The sequence below is a fragment of the Coloeus monedula genome (genome assembly GCF_965178545.1).
Source record: "Coloeus monedula genome assembly, chromosome: 10".
NCBI classification, from domain to species: domain Eukaryota; kingdom Metazoa; phylum Chordata; class Aves; order Passeriformes; family Corvidae; genus Coloeus; species Coloeus monedula.
In genome coordinates, this window is record NC_138790.1 from 16,175,803 (window position 1) to 16,199,387 (window position 23,585).

The 23,585-nt window shown below is 44.4% G+C and overlaps 1 protein-coding gene across 6 annotated transcripts in view; it reads right to left on the reverse strand.

Annotated features, from left to right (window-relative positions):
* The window catches only part of LPP (LIM domain containing preferred translocation partner in lipoma), a 323,633-nt gene that overhangs the window by 186,343 nt on the left and 113,705 nt on the right, over positions 1–23,585 (reverse strand). For all 6 annotated transcript variants that reach the window (XM_082288305.1, XM_082288308.1, XM_082288304.1 and 3 more), the window contains exon 3: positions 20,764–20,965. In XM_082288305.1, coding sequence (XP_082144431.1) covers positions 20,764–20,904 — 141 coding nt within the window. In that variant the 5' untranslated portion in view covers positions 20,905–20,965. The remainder of the gene's footprint in view (positions 1–20,763; positions 20,966–23,585) is intronic.

Consider the following 23,585-nt stretch of genomic DNA (forward strand, 5'->3'; position numbering starts at 1 on the left):
TCCCACCTTGCACTCCCAGCAGGAATGGCCATGACATTTAGTTACCCAGCACACACTTTAATCCTCTGACCATTCTGAGAAAGCAGTCAGTCAAACCAGCAGTTTTACTGTAACTGTGCTCAGCATATGGTGCCTCCCTTCCAGAGAAAAAGTATTAGGGTCTGGCACCAGCCCAGAGCAACTGAGAGGGTGCCCTTGCCATAAAACACACCACACCAAAAGCAGGGTCAACTATTCATTGTAGAGGAACCTGGGTGAGATTGCTTCCAGACTGAATTAAAACTTTTCTATTTAACCGACAGAAAACAAATTACTGAAATATTTGTGGATGTTGTTAAAAGGAATAATGCGGAAGAAAATTAAAATCCTCTGCTGAGATTGTGGTTTTGTTTGAAAAGCCAGAGATTTTATTCTTAAAATAAAGTGTTGTGGAAAAAAATGGTAACAAATTGTAGTAACATATTGCTCCAGTTTCTAGGATGGACTTTGGAAATCTCCAGTCTGAGATTCAGTTTTCCCTCAGAACTGCTATTTCGACAATTTTAAAGAAAAAATTGAATTAAGCTAGGTGGGGAACCTCTCTTGATTTTCTATTGTTCTAACTTCTTTTCCAGCTTTGCTGCAGGAGAGTGAAAATCTATCCTTTTCAGATTAATGACTGATCTTCATTCTAAATCCCCACTCCAATATTAATAACCTCTCAGAAAACAATTAAAATGGATATATTGTTTGAGTGTGTGCTCAGGGAGGAAGAGAAGAAGATAAATCTTCTCTGATGACAAAAGCCTCTGTCATAGTTGGAGGGTTGCTGATGCCTGTGGTGATGGACAATGGTTACCCACTGCCACATACACATCTCCTCGTGCTGCCACAAGCACGTGCCTGGAGCAGTGAAGGGGAAGGAGAGAGTGCTTAGCAGCATAGCAGAAGAGGTGATGGTCCATCTCACCACCTAACAAGAACTCCTTCATCAGTGAGCTGGAAAGAGTAGGCCTTTTCCTCCCTCAGACAGAAGATGATGCAGGAAGAATGACTTCCAAGTTGACATTATCAGCAAGTGCAAACAGCCACAGAGACACGAGGCAGGTTCACTGCTTGGAAATTATTTTAATGCACAGAAATGCCTGGTGTGCTGAGGCTTTATGATGGATCATGAAGGCTATGTCATTTGGAGTCACTTATCAGCTCTGAGAATTTTCTAACTAACGTCTCTACCTTCTTCACGAATCACAGCAAAGACAGAAGCGTCTCCCCCACGACCTAAGCGGTGCCCTGGAGCTGAGGACTGCAACTACTCAGTTGCCTTTTTCCAGTCCCAAGGCAAGCAATGGGAAGGTCATGGTGCTGCTTGCCAGTGTGGTGTTTTTACAGCATAACAAGGGGAAAGCACATTCTCTGCCCTGGCAAGGGTGCACACAGAGATATTTAAGGAGTTTTCTTAGAGAATGGTCAGAGAGCTGGGAACACCTTTCCTGTGAAGACAGGCTTAATCGTTCAGCGTGGAGAGGAGAAGGCTCCAGGGAGGGCTCAGAACACCTTGCAGTACAAAAGGGGGCCTACAGGAAATCTGGGGAGGGACTTTTCATAAGGGCATGTAGTGGTTGCACAAGGGGGAATGGCTTTCAACTGAGAGTATGTTTATATTCAATAGATGGAAGAAATTCTTTACTATGAGGATGGTGAGGCACTGGCACAACTTGCCTAGAGAGGTTTTAGACTCCCCATCCCTGCAAGTGTTCCAGGACAGGTTGGATGGGGCTTTGAGCAACCTGGTCTAGTGAAAGATGTCCCTGCTTATAGCAGAGGAGGTGGAATGAGATGATCTTTAAGGTCCCTTCCAACCCAAACCATTTGATGATTCTGTGATATGGTTCTATGACCATCTTCAGCATAACGAGACAAACTTGAATCATGGCCCAAGTGTTCTCCTAGAGAAGAGCAGAAACACCTTCCTTTGGTTGTTACATGAAACCAAACAGAAGCAGGTTTTGAAAACTCACACTGCAATTTTGTAATGCATGACTTGCTGCATGCAGTCATCCAAGGTGACTGCTTTATGCAAAAGCAAAGCTCATTCCTAGAGGATTTAAACAATGACAGTCAGATTTCCCTGATGAAAGACACACAAGTGAGTAACAATCTTATTTAAAGAGAAAACATGGTATTTTTTGGGCACGTGGGCTGTCAAGAAAACAAGAAGCAATTGAGAATGCATCTGAGAATGTTCTGAAATTGGCCACTATTTATATTTCTATACAAAGGACAAATTTTAGATTTAAAAATACAGGCAGAACCTGTATTTAAAATCCAGTAACACATCTAGGCAAAACCTAAATGTGGATGTTGATGATCTTTTAAAGAACAGAATTCTCTGCTTTCACAAGACTGTGAGATTTACTCCATATCTTTATCAGGCAACATATATCACATCATGTCATGGTGATTAGCATCTTGATTGATTAAAATCTTTAATTCCATTGGATTTAAAAGGCTAATTTGAGAGAGACTCATACAAAAGACCAAGGCTGGAGCTGATCACAAGCACAGAATGGGACACTGTGACAGCAGCACTGATATCTGCTCCCCTCATTCTTCAAAATGTTGCAGCTAAAATCATCTAGCCAACAGAGGTAAACAAAGGTGTGTGTCAGGTCAGCCAGCAAAACCTTTCAAGGCTCCACAGTCATCATGAGAAAGAAAATAAAACCTACTTTGGCTCTTGTTTACTATATATTTAACATTTGCAAGAGAAAAATCAGATGACTGCTTAAAGCTTGGGATGATGCAGGCCATATTCAAGCTACTCTTGAGCTTGAAATGTTTAATGTTTTATGTGGTTTGGAAATGGTTTAAATTCCCTGATGAATTTTTCATGCCCATACACAATTTAGCCTTTATCAAAAAAAAAAATCCCCTTCAATTATGTGCTCTGCAGAAATTCTTCAAGGATTCTAGACACTTTTTCCCCCCCTTTTTTTTTTTTGTGTACTGTTTTCAGTTTGCTAAGGTCTGTATAAAATTGGATATGCCTATTGAAGTTATCTGCACTTCACCCTTTGTGCTACTCACAGAAAATCAACTGCTTTCTTCCCCTCTCTGTCTCCATGACTTTATCTTAACTGTGGAGAACAGGAAGAGACAAGAGCACTGGGGTGAGGCTAAAAAGTTGCAAACCTTTGGATGGACCCAGCTTTTTGCCATGATGCACCATGAGGAGCTGTAACTCGGCAGCAGCTGCGGAGCAAAGCCAGGAGAGGGGCATCCTCTGGGCAGCAGAGCTGGCAGCAGGCACGTCACTCCCAGCACAGGAGATGCAGCAGGAAAACAAGCCTAATTAGAGCACTGCCATGTGCCAGCTATTCTTGGAGGCAGAACAGCCCCTCAGGAGCTGCTGCAGGAGAGCACAGCGAGGACAGCCCTCGGACCACTCCAGCCCACGTCAGAGGCATCCCCAGGAACACAGAGCCATCCTCCCCTGCTCTGTCCTGCAGCCCAGGCTGAAGATACTGAACTGCTGCTGCTTTTGTCTCTGAACACCTTTGTTATGCTGAGCACAAATCCCCTAAGGTTCTGGGAATATTAACATAAGCCACCCACAAATATTATTTTAATGAAGTGATTCCCAGGGTCCTCCTATTTTTGGAGAAGCATCTTAAAAAAGCTTCCCTAATATACTGGAACAGGCCCCATATTATCTCTTCATGAAAGGAATCCAACTTCTACGCTTCTAAATTCACTGGTAAGCAGTTCAGACTTCCTTTTATATTGTAAGATTTCCTTCCCATAAGACGTAAGATATATTGCCTCAAGGGAAAAACAGCTTTATGAAGAGGAAGCTACGTGCGCCAGAATTGTTCTCTTCCATTATCTGCAGCATCCTTTCTCCCTCCCATTGTTTCAATAAAGTTGGTCACCAGAAGAACCTGCAGCAAAAATGCCATACCCTCAGCAGAGTATCTACCTGCCAAGACCCCCAAAGCACATCTGCTGTTCTGCAGCCTTCTTGATGCTCAGAAAACCTGTTTTCTATGCATGCCACATATGCAGTGCTGATAGAAATGTGACTTTGCTAACAGACTTACTTTTGGCTGCTCCCACCAGAAAAACGTTTGAGGAATGGTTGGCTCACCAGTAATCTCCCACCTACATGTATTTTTGTAGCATTTCATTGAATAGAAGGATGAAAAGGAAAAAAAACCCAAACAAACAAAAAAAAAAACAGAGAGAGAGAAAACACATTCAGTGGCAATTAGCATTACAGGGAAGAAGAAATTTTTTAAAAAATTAAAAATCTGCTGTCTGATGTTCCTACATGTGATCCAGAGAAACACTCCCCCTCCTGTATACACGTGCTTGCATGCAGCAGGGGCTCAGTTATACCCTGAAGTTCAAGTGCATTCTTAAATGTTATGTCTCACGGGTCTTCACAAAGCATGTATCAAATTAGGCATTTGCTGGAATGCTTTGCTAAGCAAAAGGATCAGTTTACGTACTTTCCCCAAAGATTCTGCCGAAATGAGGCTAAATGGTTGCAGTGGTAGCTCTCAGGAGATCCCCAATTCTTCCCTGAAGCATTCATTTGCTAGGATTTCCCTCTTGTACATTCAGCTTTGGGGAATCACTACAGGAAACTGGGAGCAGGGAATTCTCAGTGTTAGAAATGACAGTATTGCCCAGGGCAGCTAAAGTAACCACAAATCCCTCCCCACCGATTCAGATCCCACCAGGGCCACTAACATCTCTTTAATTCCCATTAAAAATCTCCTCTAGAGGGTATAATCTCCCCAAATTTAAGCAGAGGGAAATCCAGGGTTCCCTCAAATCAGAATCCACTTTATTTGGAACAAAAGGAATCTGCTCTCAGAAGGACTGGAGTTGTTAAAAATAAGAGAATATTCCCAGTGTTTCTGCACTCCTCTCCCTGAAGTGAAATGATCAAGAGGATTAATTTTAGAGTATGTACAGTTTTTACATGAAAAAGCCCAAGCTGCATCTTAGCTTTTAAGCAAAGACCAGATGGAAAGTCTATCATTAGAAATGCCAAAGGGAGAATACACTCAAAGTTCACTTCAGGATGGAAAGGTCATTTCTAGTCATCCTTGTTTTAAATGTTCTCAGAAGCACTCAAGCTTTTTGTAATAAGATGGCTTTCTTTTAGTTTATCAACTTGATTTCCTTCAAAATAAAATATAAAAAGATCTCCAAAACAAAACAAAAATTGCCAAACAATACAAGACAGAAACTTTACAGGCAGGCGCCAGCTCTCTTTTTTTTCCTCTCCAGAGCAAAGGAGTCATTAAATTTTTAATGAATTACTGTTTAGTTGACAAGAAATGCCACAAAAATGACCTGCTGATTCCACCCAGGGGTGTTTACTTAGAGCTTCACAGGGAGATTCATGAGACAACAGGCAACAGGCGATGGGTCAATGGAGTCTGAGAGGCAACACTTCGCTCATCAGGTACCAATGTCGATGAAGAACATGTCAAGACAATGAGAAATGGATGAAGTTTCTCTACTATGTTCAAAGCAACATCCCAAGCCCCCAGGGAAGGCCATGTGCCATACAAATCCACCAGCCCACCTGCACTGAAAGCACCACGCTCCTGGTCCTAAGATCTGAGCAGGTCAGTAAGGACTCCCTTTGGGCTTAAGATGCCTTCTTAACGTTACTAGCACACACAGGATGACTCGGAAGTGACATAATTGTGATCAGTGACATTCACTGGAGTCATTAGGGTGACCTGAAGATAATGCAGTTATCCACTCCAGTCACTAACTCATATGAGAGCTACAAACACACAGCTCCAACTGAGATTCCAGCAGTCCCTGATCTCCACATGCCAGCCAGCCGTGAAACAAGCCCCCTGCCCATGAAGATCAGCCCACAGCTGAAGTACAGGACCTGAACAAGCCCCCTGGGACACAGCTTCCAAACCTTAACAGGAAAATATTTATCAAAGACAGAAAACTCCATTCTCCTGTTTTCCAACAAATATTTTAAAAGTACATCAATATGGTGATATAAAATTGACATTTTCACAGAAAACACATTTGTGTCCCTGTGCAGATTATTCCCAATAAAAACTAGAGCTACTGGCTAAAGCGAGAAGTGTTCTTTTCCTTGCAGGCTGTGCCTTCTCTCAGCTCTAGTGGGCCACCCCTGATAAGAAGTATCTGGTTTCAGGTCTTCCTCTATACAAATCCTCTCTGAGGAGCCATCACTGACCTAACGGAGCAGCAACTGGGCTGTGCAAGCGTCAGGGGGAAATGTGCCCTGGGGTACCACTGAATGAGGGACAACCAAACAAAACCAAGATTCCATTCTCAAACAGCATGTTAAAGCATTGGGAGCAGCAAAAAAATGCTTTGTTGTTTCTTGGCCACTTGCAAATGGTGATTATTCCATACCAAATAATTAACAAACAAGGACAGAATCCTCCAAGCTCTCTTTAGAAATCTTTTCAACGCATACCCTCATTTTAATCATTTACTGTTCGCAATAAAGAAGGAAAAACAAGGAGGTAAGAAATCTGACACGATCAAACCTTCCCTAGTCCCCACAAATAGACATTCACTGCCTTCCAATAGTCTTGACTAATCATTTTAATAAGTAGTGAAAAGATTTTGCAATTAAATGCTTAGAGAAATAAGATGCGTCTTCCTGCTCCTTCTGATGCCTCATGAGTTTTCCAGCTCCTCTCATAAAGAGCTTTCATTACTCTGGGCATGATGGAGCCAGAGCTGCTACAAGAGAAAGCTCTGATTTCAGTTTCATCTCAGCCACTGTCCAAATGCCCAGAAACTTCTCCACAGCTCTTCGATCACAGGGGGGGAAAAAAAGCCAAAAAAAAAAAAACAAAAAAACAAAAAAAGGGGAGTTTGAGTCATACAATCAGAACCACATTTGCTGGACAGGTTTGTCAGAAAAAAGCCCCTCTGGACTTAGTGCAAACTAAGCATATTTGGTCAAGTAGCAGTTGATAAAATAGACAGGGAGCCTCACAATGCCCTTCCTGCAGCCCCACATTTGTGGTGACAACTGCACTTTGCTCTGATGAAAAGTGACCTTTAGGCCCTGACATTTAGGTCCAGATTCTCCAACTTGTGTCACCTCCGCCTCCAGTTTCACAGGTCGAATTCACAGCACTTTAAATAGTTGGCAACATTCATTAAACATGAGCCCATGTCTTGCCCAACAGAGTCTTAAAATGGAATATTCCCGCTCCACAGTCCCATGCCATGGTGGATGGTCAACTTACACGAGGTACTGGATGTGCCATATCTCTTCGGAAAATCAACATACCAAGCGAAAGCTCATCTCCCAAAATAGTCACCCTGCTACTTTATTTCTCTTTTATTTGTTTCCCTACTGCAGTTACAAAACACATTCTCACTGAGGCAAAAGGGATCATTAGCCAGAGCACTTTTGGATGCAAAGAGGCAGCGCTAAATGCGCACCAGAAACAGGAATATTATACTGGTTTTCCCACATGAGAAGGCATAAAAAGGCAAATGGACCCTCCATTAGGTTGTCTCCATGATTTCAGGAAAACACCATATACTCAGAATGGAATCCTGATGATTCAAAGATTTCTTGTTTAAAAAGTCCAACCCTGACTGCAGGGAAATATCTCAGCTGTGGTCACGCATCATATCCCTTGTGTTGGATTAGCTGCTAAATTTAAAGTATTTTCTGTCTGTCCAATCAGAATGATTTATTGGCATGGAGAAATGTTGTAAACATCATGAGTTTTCAGGTTCAGCCAAACTAATCATTCCTGCAGCTAAGTCTGAAAGACCCTAATGAGGGATGTAAACAATTGAACAAAACCTAGAGATCTGCAGCTGGAGATCCACCAGCCCAACCTCCTCCTGCTGCCACAAGGTCATCTCTACCTCTTGAGGGCCTGTGTCCCATTTTTACACACACACAAGCCGAGCACCTGATGCACCAAGAGAAGTCGGTCAAGTACTCTCCTGTTACAAACCCAACTGAAATTTCGGCTGTAGAAAAAGGTTACAGTGTCAGACTCAGCAGGATCACAGTTGGCAGGGCTGGGTTAACAAGAAGAGATCGATTATTAATTTAATTCAAATCCAAGGCATTGAACGGACTAAGTAGAAGATTAGGAAGATACTGGAATACTTCATGCATTATCTGGTACGACTGCATGGTAGCCCATCCATGCTGATACCAGAGGAGATGCAGACCAGCTGTGATTTTACCCAACTCACACTTCCCTCATGAGTTGCCTCTTGTTTTTATAAATTGATTTTTACGTAAGACAGCTGTGTCAGACCTGAGCTCCCAGTGTAATTTTCCCTCTATGCCTGCAGAATTAATTCAGTCAGCCAGGTTCTATTTCTCCTTGGGCACCACACAAAGAATTACAAATGGCTCTATTTGTGCCCAGCTGGTACAAAAGTGATGTCAAAAGTTAACGGGAAGGAAGAAAGGACCCAATTTCAAAAGCAAGGTCTGTGAGATAACCTTGGTCCCAGGACAGTGAGATATGGCAATTAGGAACATCTCATCTATCTGTCAGTCGGGGTCATTCAATGAGCTTGTTAACAAGAGGAAAGGTGGCACCTCAAAATACCAATTACAACTTTCCAGACTCAAACTGTGCTTTAGCCTCTTCTGCCCCCTGTGCCATCATCTCTAACCTGACAGGAAGGCCAGAATGAGCAACAGGAATTCAGTTTTCAAGAAGGAGCCCAATTGTACTGCAGATGAACAACCAATTGGCAGTTTTGCAGAAGTTGTGTGCTCTGGCTGGGGGGCTGCCAGGCCGTGCTGAGGAAGTGCATGGTGTTGACTTCCCAAAGTGAGTCACTTCTGTAAGCCCTGGGATGGTATTTATAGAGCTGGGGGAAAATTTCCAGGAAACATCACTTACTGGTACTCACAAAAATAGCAAGGAAAGTCTTCAATTACTAAACTTTTAAGGAAGAAAGTCTTTCTTCTTTATGACAAGACAGCAAAGCAGCAGCTTCTATGATTTTCTTGGAAGAAGTCACAATTAATAGTGTTCCTTATCTCACTTTTCTTTGACAGTAGTAGATGTTGCTCCTAAGATATTCATTCAGTACAGCTGCAAGGTTGAGGTTTTTCTCCTCTCTTCTACAGATTATTTCCAGGATAAGATGTTGAAGTCATCCTTGTCTCCAAAAATTTTAGCAAGACTTGAACAAACCCAGGTACCAACAACAACTCGACCACAGCAGTCCAGATCAACCTGAACCTTTTACCCAACTGTCCAGGATCCCCAGGGGGAATGGCTGTACCCTTCAGTAAACCACATGAATCTGCAAGTAGACCTGTTACTGATCATCAAACTACCACCTGCAGAGGTGAGCTGGTCCCCCTGAACAATCTAGATGTGCCCTGGTATCACAGAGAACACAAAAGCAGAGGAAGGGCACAGACTAGCAGCTGGATCAGTGCCTGTTCCCCTCCACACATGCAACAGCTCCCTTACGTCTCCTCAAAGCCAGGGACTGAGCCAGGCTTTCAGAAACATTTTGTCCCTGCAATAGTTTTAAGGATGCAACCACAAATCTGGGCCACTCTCAACCATTTTAGAGTATTTCCCTTTCTTTCCATTAAACACACACAGATTTACGCTCTTGCTTAGCAAGGATGGGCAGACCACACCAGGCTTGGTCCCCTTCCCTAAGCAGTCAGCATACCCCATTGGGAAGGATGCAGACTAGCTGACCACAGAAGTGCAACTTTTGGAATGAAAAAGAAACTTTTTGAAGTATAAGATACAAGCACACAAACTTGTCCCCATCCCATACAAAAACTGCAAATGTTTTAATTTACTACTATGACTTCCAGACTGCTCCTGCCACTGCCCTCCCTCTGAGACCTGGGGCCAACATTGCCCAAATGGTCTTTGAGAAGGTCTCAGAGATATCTCCCTACATATCTTACACAAACCAGTAGCTTAAATGAGGACAAAAAACCAAGACAATGAGAGAAAGGCTCCTGGCAGGAACTCAACCAGTACCTGCTCTGCCTGGCCTCTCAGCTGGGCTCTCCTGGCACGGCCACTGGGAGGGCAGGTCAGGTCCAGCTCTCTGCCAAGCTATCAATCACCACAGCACACGGTTTGTGACACTCATGAGACATGACACCCTGTGCTATGCAATGGAGACCCAACAAGTTTGTTTTGCACATGCCACTGCAGCGTTGGCAGATACAGCAACGTGCTTTGGCTCACACTGACATGGGAAGCATTCAAAGCACTCATGCAGAGATAAGAGACTCCCCTCATCTCCTGCCTGAGACACACTGACCTCCCCTCCCTCCCTTCTCCTTGGCATCGTCAAAAATACAAAAATCTGTCCCTTATGTTTTCAAAATGTCTCTGTTTCACAAGGTTCTCCCCCCTTTTTTTTTTTTTTCCATGAGGCCAATTAAAAATAAAAGTTTACCAGAAAGACAACAAGGAAAAAAAAAAGCATCTGATACTATTGGATCCAGCCTGTAAGGATCTCACACATAAAAGAATTATGTCCCTGAGCACTTTCCAACAGACTTTCAGAAAATTTCATCTTTCTACTTCCCTGGCTGGATAGTCTGTTTGAGTAATTTTCTCTTTCTCCTGGGGCTGGTTGCTAAGAGACGCGCTATTACTTCTCCCTCTCTTATGACCCGATTACTGTGATCAGCAAAGACAGCGTGCAGACAACAGCCCGACACGGCTCATACAAGAACATCGGGCTCGTTACAAAATAATGGACTGTATTAACACTCCACAGCCCCTTCGCTCGCCATGGCCTTTGGAGAGTCTCCAGGCACAACTGGGGGCTTTTACTTCCCCAGCTCTGAAGTGCACGCTCAAACATTTTAAATCACAGGACTGGGAAGGGAGAAGAATGGACTTTTACCTCCTGTGCTTCACCGTCTGACAGCCAGAACGGTGTTAATGGATCCTCACTGAGCAACCTTCCTTTCTTACCCTTCCTGAGAAGTGACCTAGGAACTATGATTATTCCTTTTCATTCTCTTGAAAAATAAACTTTGCAAACAGACAGCACAGTTTGGGTCAGAACATTCTCTTGAAGGGTCTGATAGCATGCTGTAAAGCTGATCATGGCCCTTGAGAGGCTAAGAGGTGACCTGGTCTTGCAAAGAGATGAGATGGATAAGGAAAGCAGCTGGAAATATATCCAACCGTAGGTGTCCAGCAGTCCCAAGGGAGCTACGGGGATGCCCAACAGGCTCTCAGTTCACGCAGACGCAGCCACAGCCTGGTACTGTATTCTCTGCAAAAAAGAATAGGGGATGGAGCCAGCAGAGGAGATAGGAAGCTTGGAGCACGGATTGGGAGCTTGCACTGAGGGGTACGTGGGGCAAAAAGTTAAGGAAAGTTGATTTTGTTGATGTTATTACCAAAGAACTGGTCTTCTAAGGATGGGGCCACCAACCTCAGAGACCATCAGTCTCCACTCAGTACGAATTCAACCCTCACCACATTCACTTTTTTTAAATCTACTTTTGAAAGATTGTGTTTACCCACACTGTTTTGGTACCATTTTCGTACTCTTGAGGGCCTCCTCTCCTCCCACCAGCTCACTCAGGGCAACTCCTGTGGCAGGACCCCTGGGCAGACCCTCATGCCACAGGTAGTACAGAGTATTTAGAAACACCAGTTGATAAAACTTCTCAAGTGGGCCTTGTAACAGAGATGACCCACCCAGAGCACAGGTTCCTTCCTCATCTCCATGTCATTTCCCATAAATTCAATGCTTTGCACAACAAATGCCAGCTGTCATGACAGTGCAATTTCTACCCACCAGCCCTTAACACCAGGCTTGGCTTTATGATTTGGGTCATGTCTAGACGAAATCAAAACCTTTCCGTAGTCATTGTCATCACAGGAATTAAGAGTTGGAAGAGACATGTGACTCTTTCGCACTTCAGCTCCTCAAATAGTTTGGGTAAATCCCCAGTCAAGCCCCTGGAGCATGCCTGCACTTTCTTCCATGGCTGTGACTTTGCAGTGCACGTGCTGGTTAAGGAAGACAGGAGGGGAATTTTCAGATAGTGGGAAACTAATTCACTGCTTATTAGGAACCACAGCAGATCCCTGCTCATCTCCTGCAAAATCGCCCTCCCCCAGCAAAGCAGAGCCACGGGACTCTCAGTCCTGCTCACGGACCCTCAATTCCTGTGCCAACCCCACCTAAACATGCTTTGCTTAGCAACAAACATTTCAGGCCTTGTATATTTAGTCCAAATTGTAATTGTGTAGGATTCACTGCCAGAAATGCCTGCTCTCTGGCCACAAGCACAGCTTCTGTGGCTTCAAGAGTTGCTCATTCATTCTTCCAACCTTTTATTACACCAACCTGTAATATAATCCAATAGACATTTACTGGTTGCTCTGATTTAGCAGGACTCAGCCTGGCAAAATAAGAAAGCTTGACGCAGAGAAAAGGAAAAACATACATAAAATCCTTTACTATAATGGTTAGTTTTCAGTGTGTAGAAAAGCAGCATTGTGTGAAGCAGGGGGGGAAAAAAAAAAGTATTACTTGACTGTTAACTGTCCTATAACAATTGTTATTATTTAACAGACTAGCATCTGGAGGATGTTAACATTTCAGATTAAAATAAAAGGGACAAGTGCTGCCTGCTTGAATTCAAGCTATTTCTGCATTAGCATTGCTCTCTTGCTTTGACTGGGCACCATGTAAAACTACATATATACAGCCATGTAAAACTACATATAGGACAAACATTATCTTTTTAACAGAAGGTTTGATATGGTTGATGACAGATGTTTGCAATTCACGTTATAAAACGATGGTTCCTTTCCATTTCAGTGTGTCAGAAAAGTCTTTTCTTTCTCTTTTTCCCTTCCCTTTTTTGCCCTTTTTCTTTATTCTACTCAAGCTATTGTGGTTCACAGAACAGGCCACTGCTAAGATGAATCACTATTCGATGTTTGAAATAATGAAGTGGAAAAATTAAATATAGTATCTTGGAAGAACAGACAGACAGGAGAAAACGAAAATGAGAAAAAATAGTCAAGGCAGAAAAAAATTAAGAATCTACCTGCTGAGAAGTGCAGTGTTTGCTTTATGATACCAAATAACTGAGAAAATACAAGCTCACTCACCAGAATGAAACCCAAGGCTAGGCACTACTTCAAGTAGTTCCCAAATAAGAGGCAATGTGCTCCAGAGCCTGTGAAAATTTAATATTTGTAATTCTAACAAAACACAGTCAGAATACTTAATAAAACCTGGTGGCTTGACTTGACATTTTGTGAACTACAGATAAGTATACTGGTTCAATAACAGTTTTTATGCCCTTGTTTTATGCTGCATTTTTCCTAGGGCCTTCTTCTGAGCTGGTATTTCAAAAAAGAAAATGCTCATCCTGAGAGCAAAGCCAGGACACAGTTCTACAGATTTGTGTCTGGCAAAAAACAAAAAAACAAAAAAAACAAACCAACAGATGCAGACACTGTTATCCAGCACAACTTTTGGGATGACTGCTATCAAGACAGAGGGCCCCACACAGAGCCAGTTTATTCACACTGGTGAGAATCACAGGTCCTGACACTGGTCACTGTGCTGTAGACAGCTGGGCATAAATCCCTACGCCCGTAACTCAAAAGTTATTGAGTGGAGCGACGCTGCCCAGGCACAAAGGCACCAGCTCGGTCCCACGCCTCTTCAACATGGCCCAGCTTGCTTGGGGCAGTTTAAATCCAGTTTTATACAAATGAGAACCACCACTCATTTCCAACTGGTTTTGCTTGGTTCTTAACCAACGGGAGAGAGGATGTCCTCAGAGAGAAATCAGTGGACACTTCCAAAAGGCTGCCCCAAACTGGTTCACAGCTACTCCTTAACAAGGGACCCCTGCCTTCCCACACGTTCTGTGGTGTTCAGGGGCTTTGTTTGTACTTTAAATGCTCTTGTGTGAAGGTAGCAAGCCCAAGATCATTTTCACCGGCTGCATTTTATAAGAGCCTGTAGATGATGCAGTTCTGACACTAATGAATAAAGTATTGCTTCATTTGCTGCATCTCATTCAGCACAAAAAACACATGGAAAAATGAAGGAAGGATTAAGAAAGACTTTAAAAGTTTATAATATGCACTTTAAAAAGCTTTTTCTAATAAACAAGAACTGACATGGAGGCTGTGCTCAGGCCCAGTCAGGATGATTTGCAACAGTAAGGTCAGTGACCTCTTTACTCACACCACATTTTTCAGCTCCATGAGTTCTGTCCAGTGAGGGATGGGACAACAGCATCCACTGCAATTAATGGGACCAGAAAAGCATTAGAGCACTTCTCAGCCTATCTTTTGGTCCCACCACTGAGACACTGCCTCCCCCATGACGCATCAATGATTTTTTTTCAGCTGGCGGCAGAAATGAGGAGCAAGAGAGGGGACAGCAGATCCCACTGGAAATACTCTGATACTCACAGGACTCAATTCAGAATAACAACGTGTTCCCATGCCTCATCTGGGCAGCAGCAAGGGTCCACAGGCATAACTCCTAACATGTGCAAGACAGCTCCTGCTGCCTGTCCAGTTCTGGATAATTGCATCATCCCATGTTAGTGCTGAACAATGCACACACAAAACCACTCCAGGAGCATGGCTGAGACAGCTCACTGTGCCTGCATCCCAGCTTCCCTCCAACCACCAGTACAGTACTGCAGAAGCTCCTGAGATACTCCAAGGAGCAGGTACAACACCCCTCTGCCTCTCAGCCAACACAGCCCTTCCACTAGTGACAATTCCTCCTGCTATGGAACAGACCCAGCACAGATAACCAGGAAAAAAACCCAAAACAACCACAGAATCTGTCAGGTCAGCCTGAATTTATTCTTTCAGGGCTCTCAATACAAGTAATGAATAGACTCTAGACCTTGTGGGCCCCTATGAACTGTCAAAGACTGCAGAGCAGAGAACAGCACAGCTACAACACAGGGTGTCTAGTCCAATAAATCCATACCCAAGATTCAAAAACTAAGACAGAGCTACTGATAGCAGCTGCTGTAAACAAAACCCACTAGGTATATCTGCCTGGAAAAAAATAAAACCCCAACAGCAAAACAACAAACAGCCTGCTAAGTCATGCTCCCAGACCCCTACAGACATAGCAGAACATAACTTGCCAGTGCTCAAAAGCCTCCACACACATGAGGAAGAGGAGGGCACAGAGAGTCAAGCTCTGGCAAACCCAGAACAGAGCCTTGCCCTGGAGCTGGTCCTGCTTATTTGCCTTGTCTCATGAATCACTAGCCCACTTCTCCAACCAAGGTAAATGGAAGGAGATGTTTTTTAAAAAAAGTAATTAAAACCTCAAAGACCTTCACATGAGACCTGTTGTCCACCCTATCAGAAAGGTGCCCAAGGAAAGGAAGGAGAAGAGAGGAGCTTGCTTTGAGTCTCATCCCTTCATTTAGTTTCCATTATTAAATCCATATTAACTGTTTCTGCAAATACTATATTCACCAAGGATGGCAATTACAAGGAAAGACATCAGCACTAACAAATACTGAATTTAGAAGTACCCAAGAGCATAAACTGAAATGGTTAATTTTGTAAAGCATGTCCTGAGAGCCCCAGAGTGTGACAGAGAAGCACCTCCAAGCACTGGGCAGCCCCCCAAAAGGAGTGAATGCCCAGTGAGGGTTCTGCCTGCACATCCCTTTCTGACCAGGGCTGGCACTGCAGCATCTCGTTCTGTCTCAGGCAGACTGAGAAAAACACACAGTCCTGTTCACACAAACAAAAGACATTGCAAGAATATGACAGATTTGGTTTTTTCGGAATGGAAAGAGTCATCTTTGCAGGAGCAGGAGACCTCCTGGGAGCCATGCAATGATCTGCACTTCCAGTAGGCAAGGATGGACTCATATCCTTCCCCACTGCCATGAAATCATCCTTCAAGTGACTGCACACAGTGGCAGAGGAGGTGTATTCAATCCCCAAGGAGCTGCCCTAGTGCTCACAAATGCTGGGCTGGAAAGCCCAACCCTGCAGTCCAGCTGAGCCTCCCCAGCTCACCACTGTGCTCCACCTGTTTCAGCAGAGTCTTCTTTCTGCTGGCCTCACAGAGCTTTATTTGCAGGCAAGGCAGAAAGGCAAGGGGGAAAGGACTTAAGTGGTTACCAAAACAAGATTCAAACCAAAAGGATCCAAACCAAAAGGCAACTCACACTGCTAAGTTTGTCACTCACTGCTCCCAAGTCATCCAGTGGCCCTGACTCAGACTTTTCTGAGCACCTCCGACTGACAACAGATTTTTACATGTTTCTGAAGCCCCCGATTCTGGCCTTACAACCCCCAGTGCCACCCCAGCAGCAGCAGCCCCGTGGCAGCAGGCACAAAGCCAGCAGATCAGCTATCATCAACCTCACCCCACACCAGATGCCTCCTTAGTCTGCCCCGCAGGGTGAGGCCTCATTTTCTGGAACTAAGGCAAAAATGGAATTTGCTTCATTTGCAAGCTATAAATCCTTCCATCTTCCTGAGCCCAGCATCGATGCGAACACCTGTGCGGCAGTGTTTCCCTAAGGCTCCAGCTCTGCTGAAGATGCTGAAATACCATTTTAAGTTTAAAAGCTGGAGAGCAGGAGAGAAGCAAGGGGCAGGGAAAGGAGGAAGGGCAACCACAGAAAGGTGTGGATTGGAAAGACCTTGAAAAATAATCCAGTCCAAAGCCCCTGCCATCAGCTGGGATATCTTCCACTAGATCAGGTCCCCTCTCCAACCTGACCCTGAGCACTTTAAACAATGGGGCACCCAATGCTTTTAAAGGAAACAAAATTAATACCAACCCCTCAGAAAAAAGATATTAGTTTCTTTAAGAGATTTTCCGTGTAGGACAAAACCCACTGTGCACACTGCTGGGCAGGGTCTGCTGAGGAAAAGAGGGAGGGGGCAGGAAACACCAAACACATAAGCATGGAGAAAGAAGCCAAATATCTAAGAAGCAGACTGTCAGGACCCATGGCTGGTTGATACCTCATCCATCTCAGGACTCATCTTCTCCCAGCATGAAGAGAAGATGCTCTTAAACTTCAAACACATCTAGCTCCATCCAAGGACCACCCCTGACCCCAGTTAAACTCTTAAGAGCTATGGCTCAGATGTCTGGACATCTAATTTTGATTTCCAGCCTAATTCCTCAGCAGCTACACTTCCTCCCCATGCACAATTGTTCACCTTGTAGATAAAGATCTTCCCCAAGCTTGAACAGCTCTCCTCTCTCTGTGGGGTAAATACAGAGCTCTCCAAGATGATGAGCACCAGCACCTCCCAGGAACTGTGGTGCTCACACCTCCCAGGATCAGGCAAGGTTAATCCCCTGCAAACCATCACAGTGGGGAATGGAAGTACTAAACCCTCCAGGAACCCAGCTCAGACCACAGCAGGCATTTGTAGGACCTATAAAAACAGGCTGTGCCTGCCTCTTGGGCTGGCTGCATGGCAGAGACCTGTGCAGAATGCTAAGCAGAGCTGCGGTCTTATTGATGATGATGATCATTACTTTTACCACTACTGCAGTCATACCCAGGGGCCCCCAAACAGATCCCTGCAAGAGCAAGGCATGGTCTCTGCTTTGATGAGTTGATAAATCTGGTCCAAAACAAGCTGAGCAACTCAGCATGGCAAACAGCAAGAAGGGGGGCTGGCAGCACCAGGAAAATTGCAACTTCACTGGTCTAAACACATGCCTTGAGTGCTTCAAATCACAGTAAAATGCTTCTGGTTTATAAAATGTTGGCTGTTGCCACTTCACTTTTTTTCAGTCATGTAACCATTTCTAACTTCTGTTAAAGTTCCATTAAGTAGCTTTTAATCAGCACCTTCTAGATGAGTTTTGTGCAGGTGTCAGGAAATAAAAAGTAAAATCGAAGTCAAGGTGAGACCAAGGAAATGCTTTGGTGGGAGATGGGAGGGAGACGGGGGTACACACAGTACCTGCTCCATGGCCTGTCACTCCAGTGTCTTTTCCCTCTACTTTTAATACAATCAAGAAATAAAAACACAAATGTGATCAGGTGGACAGACCCTCTACGTGCAAGCAACACACCCACAAAATAATAGTAAGAACCACAAGGCCAGAGGATACATATTCCTAAACATTAAAAGCAACCAGGTGAAGCAATTACCAGGAACAGATTTTGCCAGTCTTCCAGAGAGATTCCAGATACTACAAAGGCTGCAGGGAGCCAAATCCAGTGACACTACTGGGGCAGGCAAGGCTGTGATGAGCACAGCCACTCCCTGACCCACAACAGCCCCAGGACAGCCCTTCCCCAGAGCAGTGCTGTTGCTCCCACTCATCTCCAGCAGAAGGATGCATGAGAAGCCCATGTGCCTCCAGATAAGCAGCTGTGGCAGGGTAGGAGGGATGAAAACACACCAGGGTGCAAGGGGATGCTGCTGCTCCCCTACCTACAGACTCGCAGCTAACCAGGTGGGAAAGACCTGTATCCAACAGAGGACAAATTCAGGCAGAATGATAGTGCCCCTGTAAAGCAGGGAACCAGTGGGGCTTGGAGTCATCTCCCATTGCTGCAAAAATCAGGGAGGTCATTGAAAAAAAAAATTAGGGAGCCTGGAGGAGTGAAGGGAGCCATAGAAAGTGAATGAAGCACATCGAGCAAAATATTTCTCACTGTCCCTTCATCACTTGCCTGCCAGATCCCAGAAGACTCACATTCTCAGGGTTGTATATGGATGGGCAATGGCTTTGCACGGGCTGCTGACAGCCACCAGCAGTGTGTCACCTTCTGAAAGTGGATTAGTTTAAGCTGCAGGCATGTTGTCACTTCACTAAGCCCATCCCTGACCAGGTCTTGGCCAACCCTGAGCCCTTCCAGCCCTGTCAGATAATGATGTGATCTCTAAAAGCCCAGCATCAGACAAGGCAAGGGACTTGCACTGACCAAGCCCCTGGGAGCTCCCAACTGTCTCCTGGTTTCCAGCCCAGGTACTCTGGGTCACATGAGAAACGTTTGAATGTCTTGTGTCCCCTTGTCAGCCTGCAGTGCCTGCTCTGCTCTTTGGGAAAACCTCCTTCCCCAAATGGCAAGCACAATTTTTTTAGAAGGTGGTAATGTTCCTGAGTCACATACAATCAGACCTACAATCACTAAAGCACTGACAATTAAGACATACTGACCTTTTTCACACAAAAAATACTGACTGATCAGGAACAGATTTCCTAGGAAAAAAGGGTCATTTTCCATTATTATTTTTAAATGTAAGAGAATTAGAAAAATAAGAATTTCCACTTGACTTGAAGGTGACATTTTCTTTGCATTTGAGAAATGGATTATTTTTTACTTTTTAAATTCCAAATGTCTTTCTCTTCCTATTTCTCACTAAGTTTTGTTACTGAAGGCAGCAGAACAGGTGCATATGACTTCGCTTTTCCCCCTCCAACACATTTTCTTTTTTCGTTCTGAGTTCTCCGAAGTTAGAGCGGCAGAGGAAGAAAAACCAAAACACTCATCAGGCTTTTCCAACTTTCCTATAAAATGTCCTTAGCTTTAGAAAATCACTCAAGTGTAGGATTTAATATGCTGCTTTGTTTTTCTTCTCTTTTCCATTACTCTGTAGTCTTCCTGAAAATGCATACACTTTCAAAAGATAGAGCAGAAAGAAGAAAACATATACAGGTGATATTTATCTCATTGTGCTCAACACAAAAGAGGAAAAAGTGGTGAAGGAACAATGTAGAGCATCCAAAACCAGATACAAAAGCTGGTTTGGCAATTTTCTTGAACACAACTGAACTTCTCTTTGGAGAAAGGCTGGAGAGGAGGAGGGGAAAAACTTCCCCCCATTTCTACCTGTATACAGGAAATCACTAGGGATAGAAATGTCATGCTCTGCCAAGACAGCTACCACTCTCTCCTAAAATCCTTGGCCTTCACCTTGTTTCTGCTGCAGCTCCATCACAAACTCTCCATTGTCAGCCAGGGGCATACCAGGTGCTCCCAGCCACGCACTCCTGCTACTGGGAACTCCCTCCCTCCATGTGTCCATGAGCCAGGAACCCAAATCCCACTCTTGTTGCTCAACTACATCGAGAGACGAGGACTTTCACAGCAAGAAGTAAAGGAAGGCTGATACACAGTGACTGGCAGGCTTTTGTCTTGCTGACATAACAGCTCCAGAGGCCATTGCAATGGTCATGGAAACATCCTCCCAATTATTTCATATTCAAGAGTGTTCCATAGTAGAGGGAAAGAACAAAAGTAAAACAATCCAGCCAGCAGACTGGGGAAGAAACACTTCAAGACTCATTGGCCAAACTTATGCCCTACCACCTCCAATTATACTCCTATTCCCACAGATAAATCCCTTGTTTGTAAAGCATTCCCACTGTGCTGGGGTAAAAGAACCAATACCGAAAAGGGCTGTTTGAGCCCAAGCTCCTTGAATCATCATGTGCCAGCAGGGACCAAACAAGCAAAACCCCTTGAAAGGTACCAGTCTTGGACATAGGACATCTGCTTTCAATTAAAACCAAGAAAGATCTGTCCTCGTGCCCTCTCCCAGCCCTGCACCTCTCAGGTGGGTAACTAACCAGAGCAAGGGTAGGAGATACCTTCACATTCTTCTTGATTTGAATGATCTGAAAAAGAGAGGCTCCCACAAACTCACCAACGAAGAACAAATCAAGAACAGCCTGTGTTAGCAGTCAGTTCCTCTGAACTAGGCAGTTGTGGTTCCTTCCTAAAAAATAAATACTCACCATCACCTCCTGGTTGCTTGTATGGGTTGTACTTTGGTTTGGGGGCAACCACAGGCGCAAACTTCTTTGGGGTCTGCTGGGTGGACACAGAGATGCTGGGAGTCCCAAAGGTGTGTGTGGTCTCCATCCTTGCAGTAACATGACCAACAGGCTCGTTGGTACTCTTGGGTGGCAACCAGGATGGGTGGGACATGATTCAGGTCTGAGAGGAGACACAAAGAGAGTCACATGTACATTAGGAATTTAGGCTGGGGAAATAACAGTTGCAATCCTGCTATTTTGCTGGTTTATGAAATCAAACCTACAAAAGCCTTTAAAACATGTTTAACTGGTGCATGCTTAACTTTAAACACGTTGTTCCTAATGTATAGAACTTTAGATATAAACTTGTCTTTCTCTCCCCAGCAGGTCAGAATTACTGATCAGGTTATTGTTGCTACCTGCAGAAATCATTGCTATTTCCCTCTTCAAACCAGAGCAGAGACAGGCTGATACCCTGAAGCAGCCCATCAATCCCTCCCTGCATTCAGCACAGTAGGGGTGTATTTGCCTTTCCCTGTTAGGCCTTTTTGAGTACATTATTGTACAACAGTGCAGGTGCTCTGGGGACAGGTCTAGTCACAGATAGGCAGACACACTTTCAAAATACACTTTTAGCACTTTTTCACATGTCATTTAGGACCCCATGCCCCAGTGATTTTCATTCAGACTTTTAAGAAAACAGATTTGAAAAGCAGCTAACCATTCTTGATGCCTCCATTTCTGAATGCCCAGCTTAAGACATTTTAAAAGCATGTCAATCTTGAAAAAATGCCAGAATCTCATAACTGCTGACAACCAGGCTCCTTTTAGACATTTTGACTTGTGTAACAAAAAACAGAGGCAGCCCAAATTATTACTTATTTATGAAAATTTTGGCTTTAGCCTCTTAAAAGCCTACATCACTTTTGAGAACTGGGTTCACATGCTGCTGAAAACATTGCCTACAAAAATCCTGTACATTGCAATAAACAAGTGCTTTTCACCCCACACAAACCACACTCGCTGGGTAGCAATGATGGTCCTACTGAACCATCAGATGGTCCTATGGAGCTGGATTTGAGATGTGATGGAGAAATTAAGACCCCACACAGACGAAAGTTAATGCTAATTCTGGAGCTCTTGAGCACCCTGTCACTTCTGCCCATGCACTGCTTTGGTGTCAGAACCCCTTAAGTCTACCAAATCCAGCAGGTACCTGTGACCCAATCAGGAAAGATTTGATTTGATCATGGAAGAGGATCAGTACAAGACATAGGATCAAGGTCTCAACACGGTAGTGCAAGGCCAGCACCTCCAGCTAAGAGCAATGCTAAAACTGATGGATATACATGTGTGCTTATTGCAACCAGTAATTTACTTCAGGAAACAGTTTCCTGCTTGAGGAGTAATTTCTACTTTAAGCCCCAGTGTCTGACCCAACACTATGAGGTAGACAATTTTTGGTCATCTTCCACCTCCATCACTCCTTGCATGAGAGAGGAACTGCCAAACATCAGTCCCAACACTTTTGTCTCTTCCTGGTCATGCAGTCAGACTGTTTGACATGCAGACAGTGGTTTCACAATTCCTACCACTAGGAAGTGAGCCTGCTGCACTAGGAATTGAATACCAGTGAAGGGAAGCCACTGAAGCTGGCTAGAAATGAGGCAGCCAGGAACATGGCAGGAGCAGCCCGAAGATGTATCCAAGGCTGAGCTGCAAGGACACAACTTTCCTCCCTCACAGGCCTGCTGTCCAACACTACAGTAAGAGTGCAGAGCATCATTCTGAAAGCAAGAAGTGAAAGGCAGGTCCTCCCCACAGGGTTGGAGAGGAAACCAGTCATAGTGGGTGGGGGCCAAGGGCACAGGAACCACGGTCCCACCGCCTGGTACTTCCCATTACCAAGACCAGGCCTGATGGACCTGGAAAACAACCGTCACTCCAGCAGTAGATTCACCTACACTGCTGTCTCCTCCTCCTCCATCCTTCAAAACTGTAAAAGCAGCAATAAAACTCAGGCAACTATCTAGGTTTTAAGAGCAGAAAGCAATGAGGGCAGTCAGCCTTAAGAGCTAAACAGGACAAGTCTGCACTTTGCAGAGTTATTACATCCAAAGATGACTGTACCTTACCCATCGCTAAAAGCATCCTGGAGTTTAATTCTGACAGGTTTTCAGCCTCTGGCTTGACATCTCATATAAAAGAGATGGATTTCATCCTGCTGCAATGGAGCACCCTCAGACCCTGGACAGTGCCTCCATACTGATTCAAAGCAAAAGAAAAACAAAATCCCAGTACTGACTAGATTATAACCATTCCTGTTCTGGAATGTTCCTTAACCACCCCCCAGGCAGCATGCCTCGGTCCCACTGAACTCTCATGGTCTGCTAGGCTGATGACAGGGACGGGTTGTGTGATGCACAAACCAAGAACATCTGCTTCAGTAGCCAGGTTGCACAGCACTGAGGACGGCTGAAGACAATGAGAGAATTTCAATGAAAGAGCTTAAAAAGCAGCCTGCTCCCATGGACAGCTTGGGAGCAGGGAGACCACACTGCTGTAACTCAGCTGCTGACTGTAAGCTGGCACACAGCTCCCTCTCGGCTAACCTCTAACGCCTTTGTTTTGGCCATGGTGGTATTTTCTAATTGTTTCCCCATTAGCCTTTTCTCTTCCTCTTTCTCCCCGTCTCATTTTCTGTTATGCATTTACTGCAACTCGTTTTTGCTATCTGTGCCCTGACAGTGTTTTCAGCAAGTTCCCTTTTCCTCATCTGTTCCAGCCCCAGCTCCCCAGTG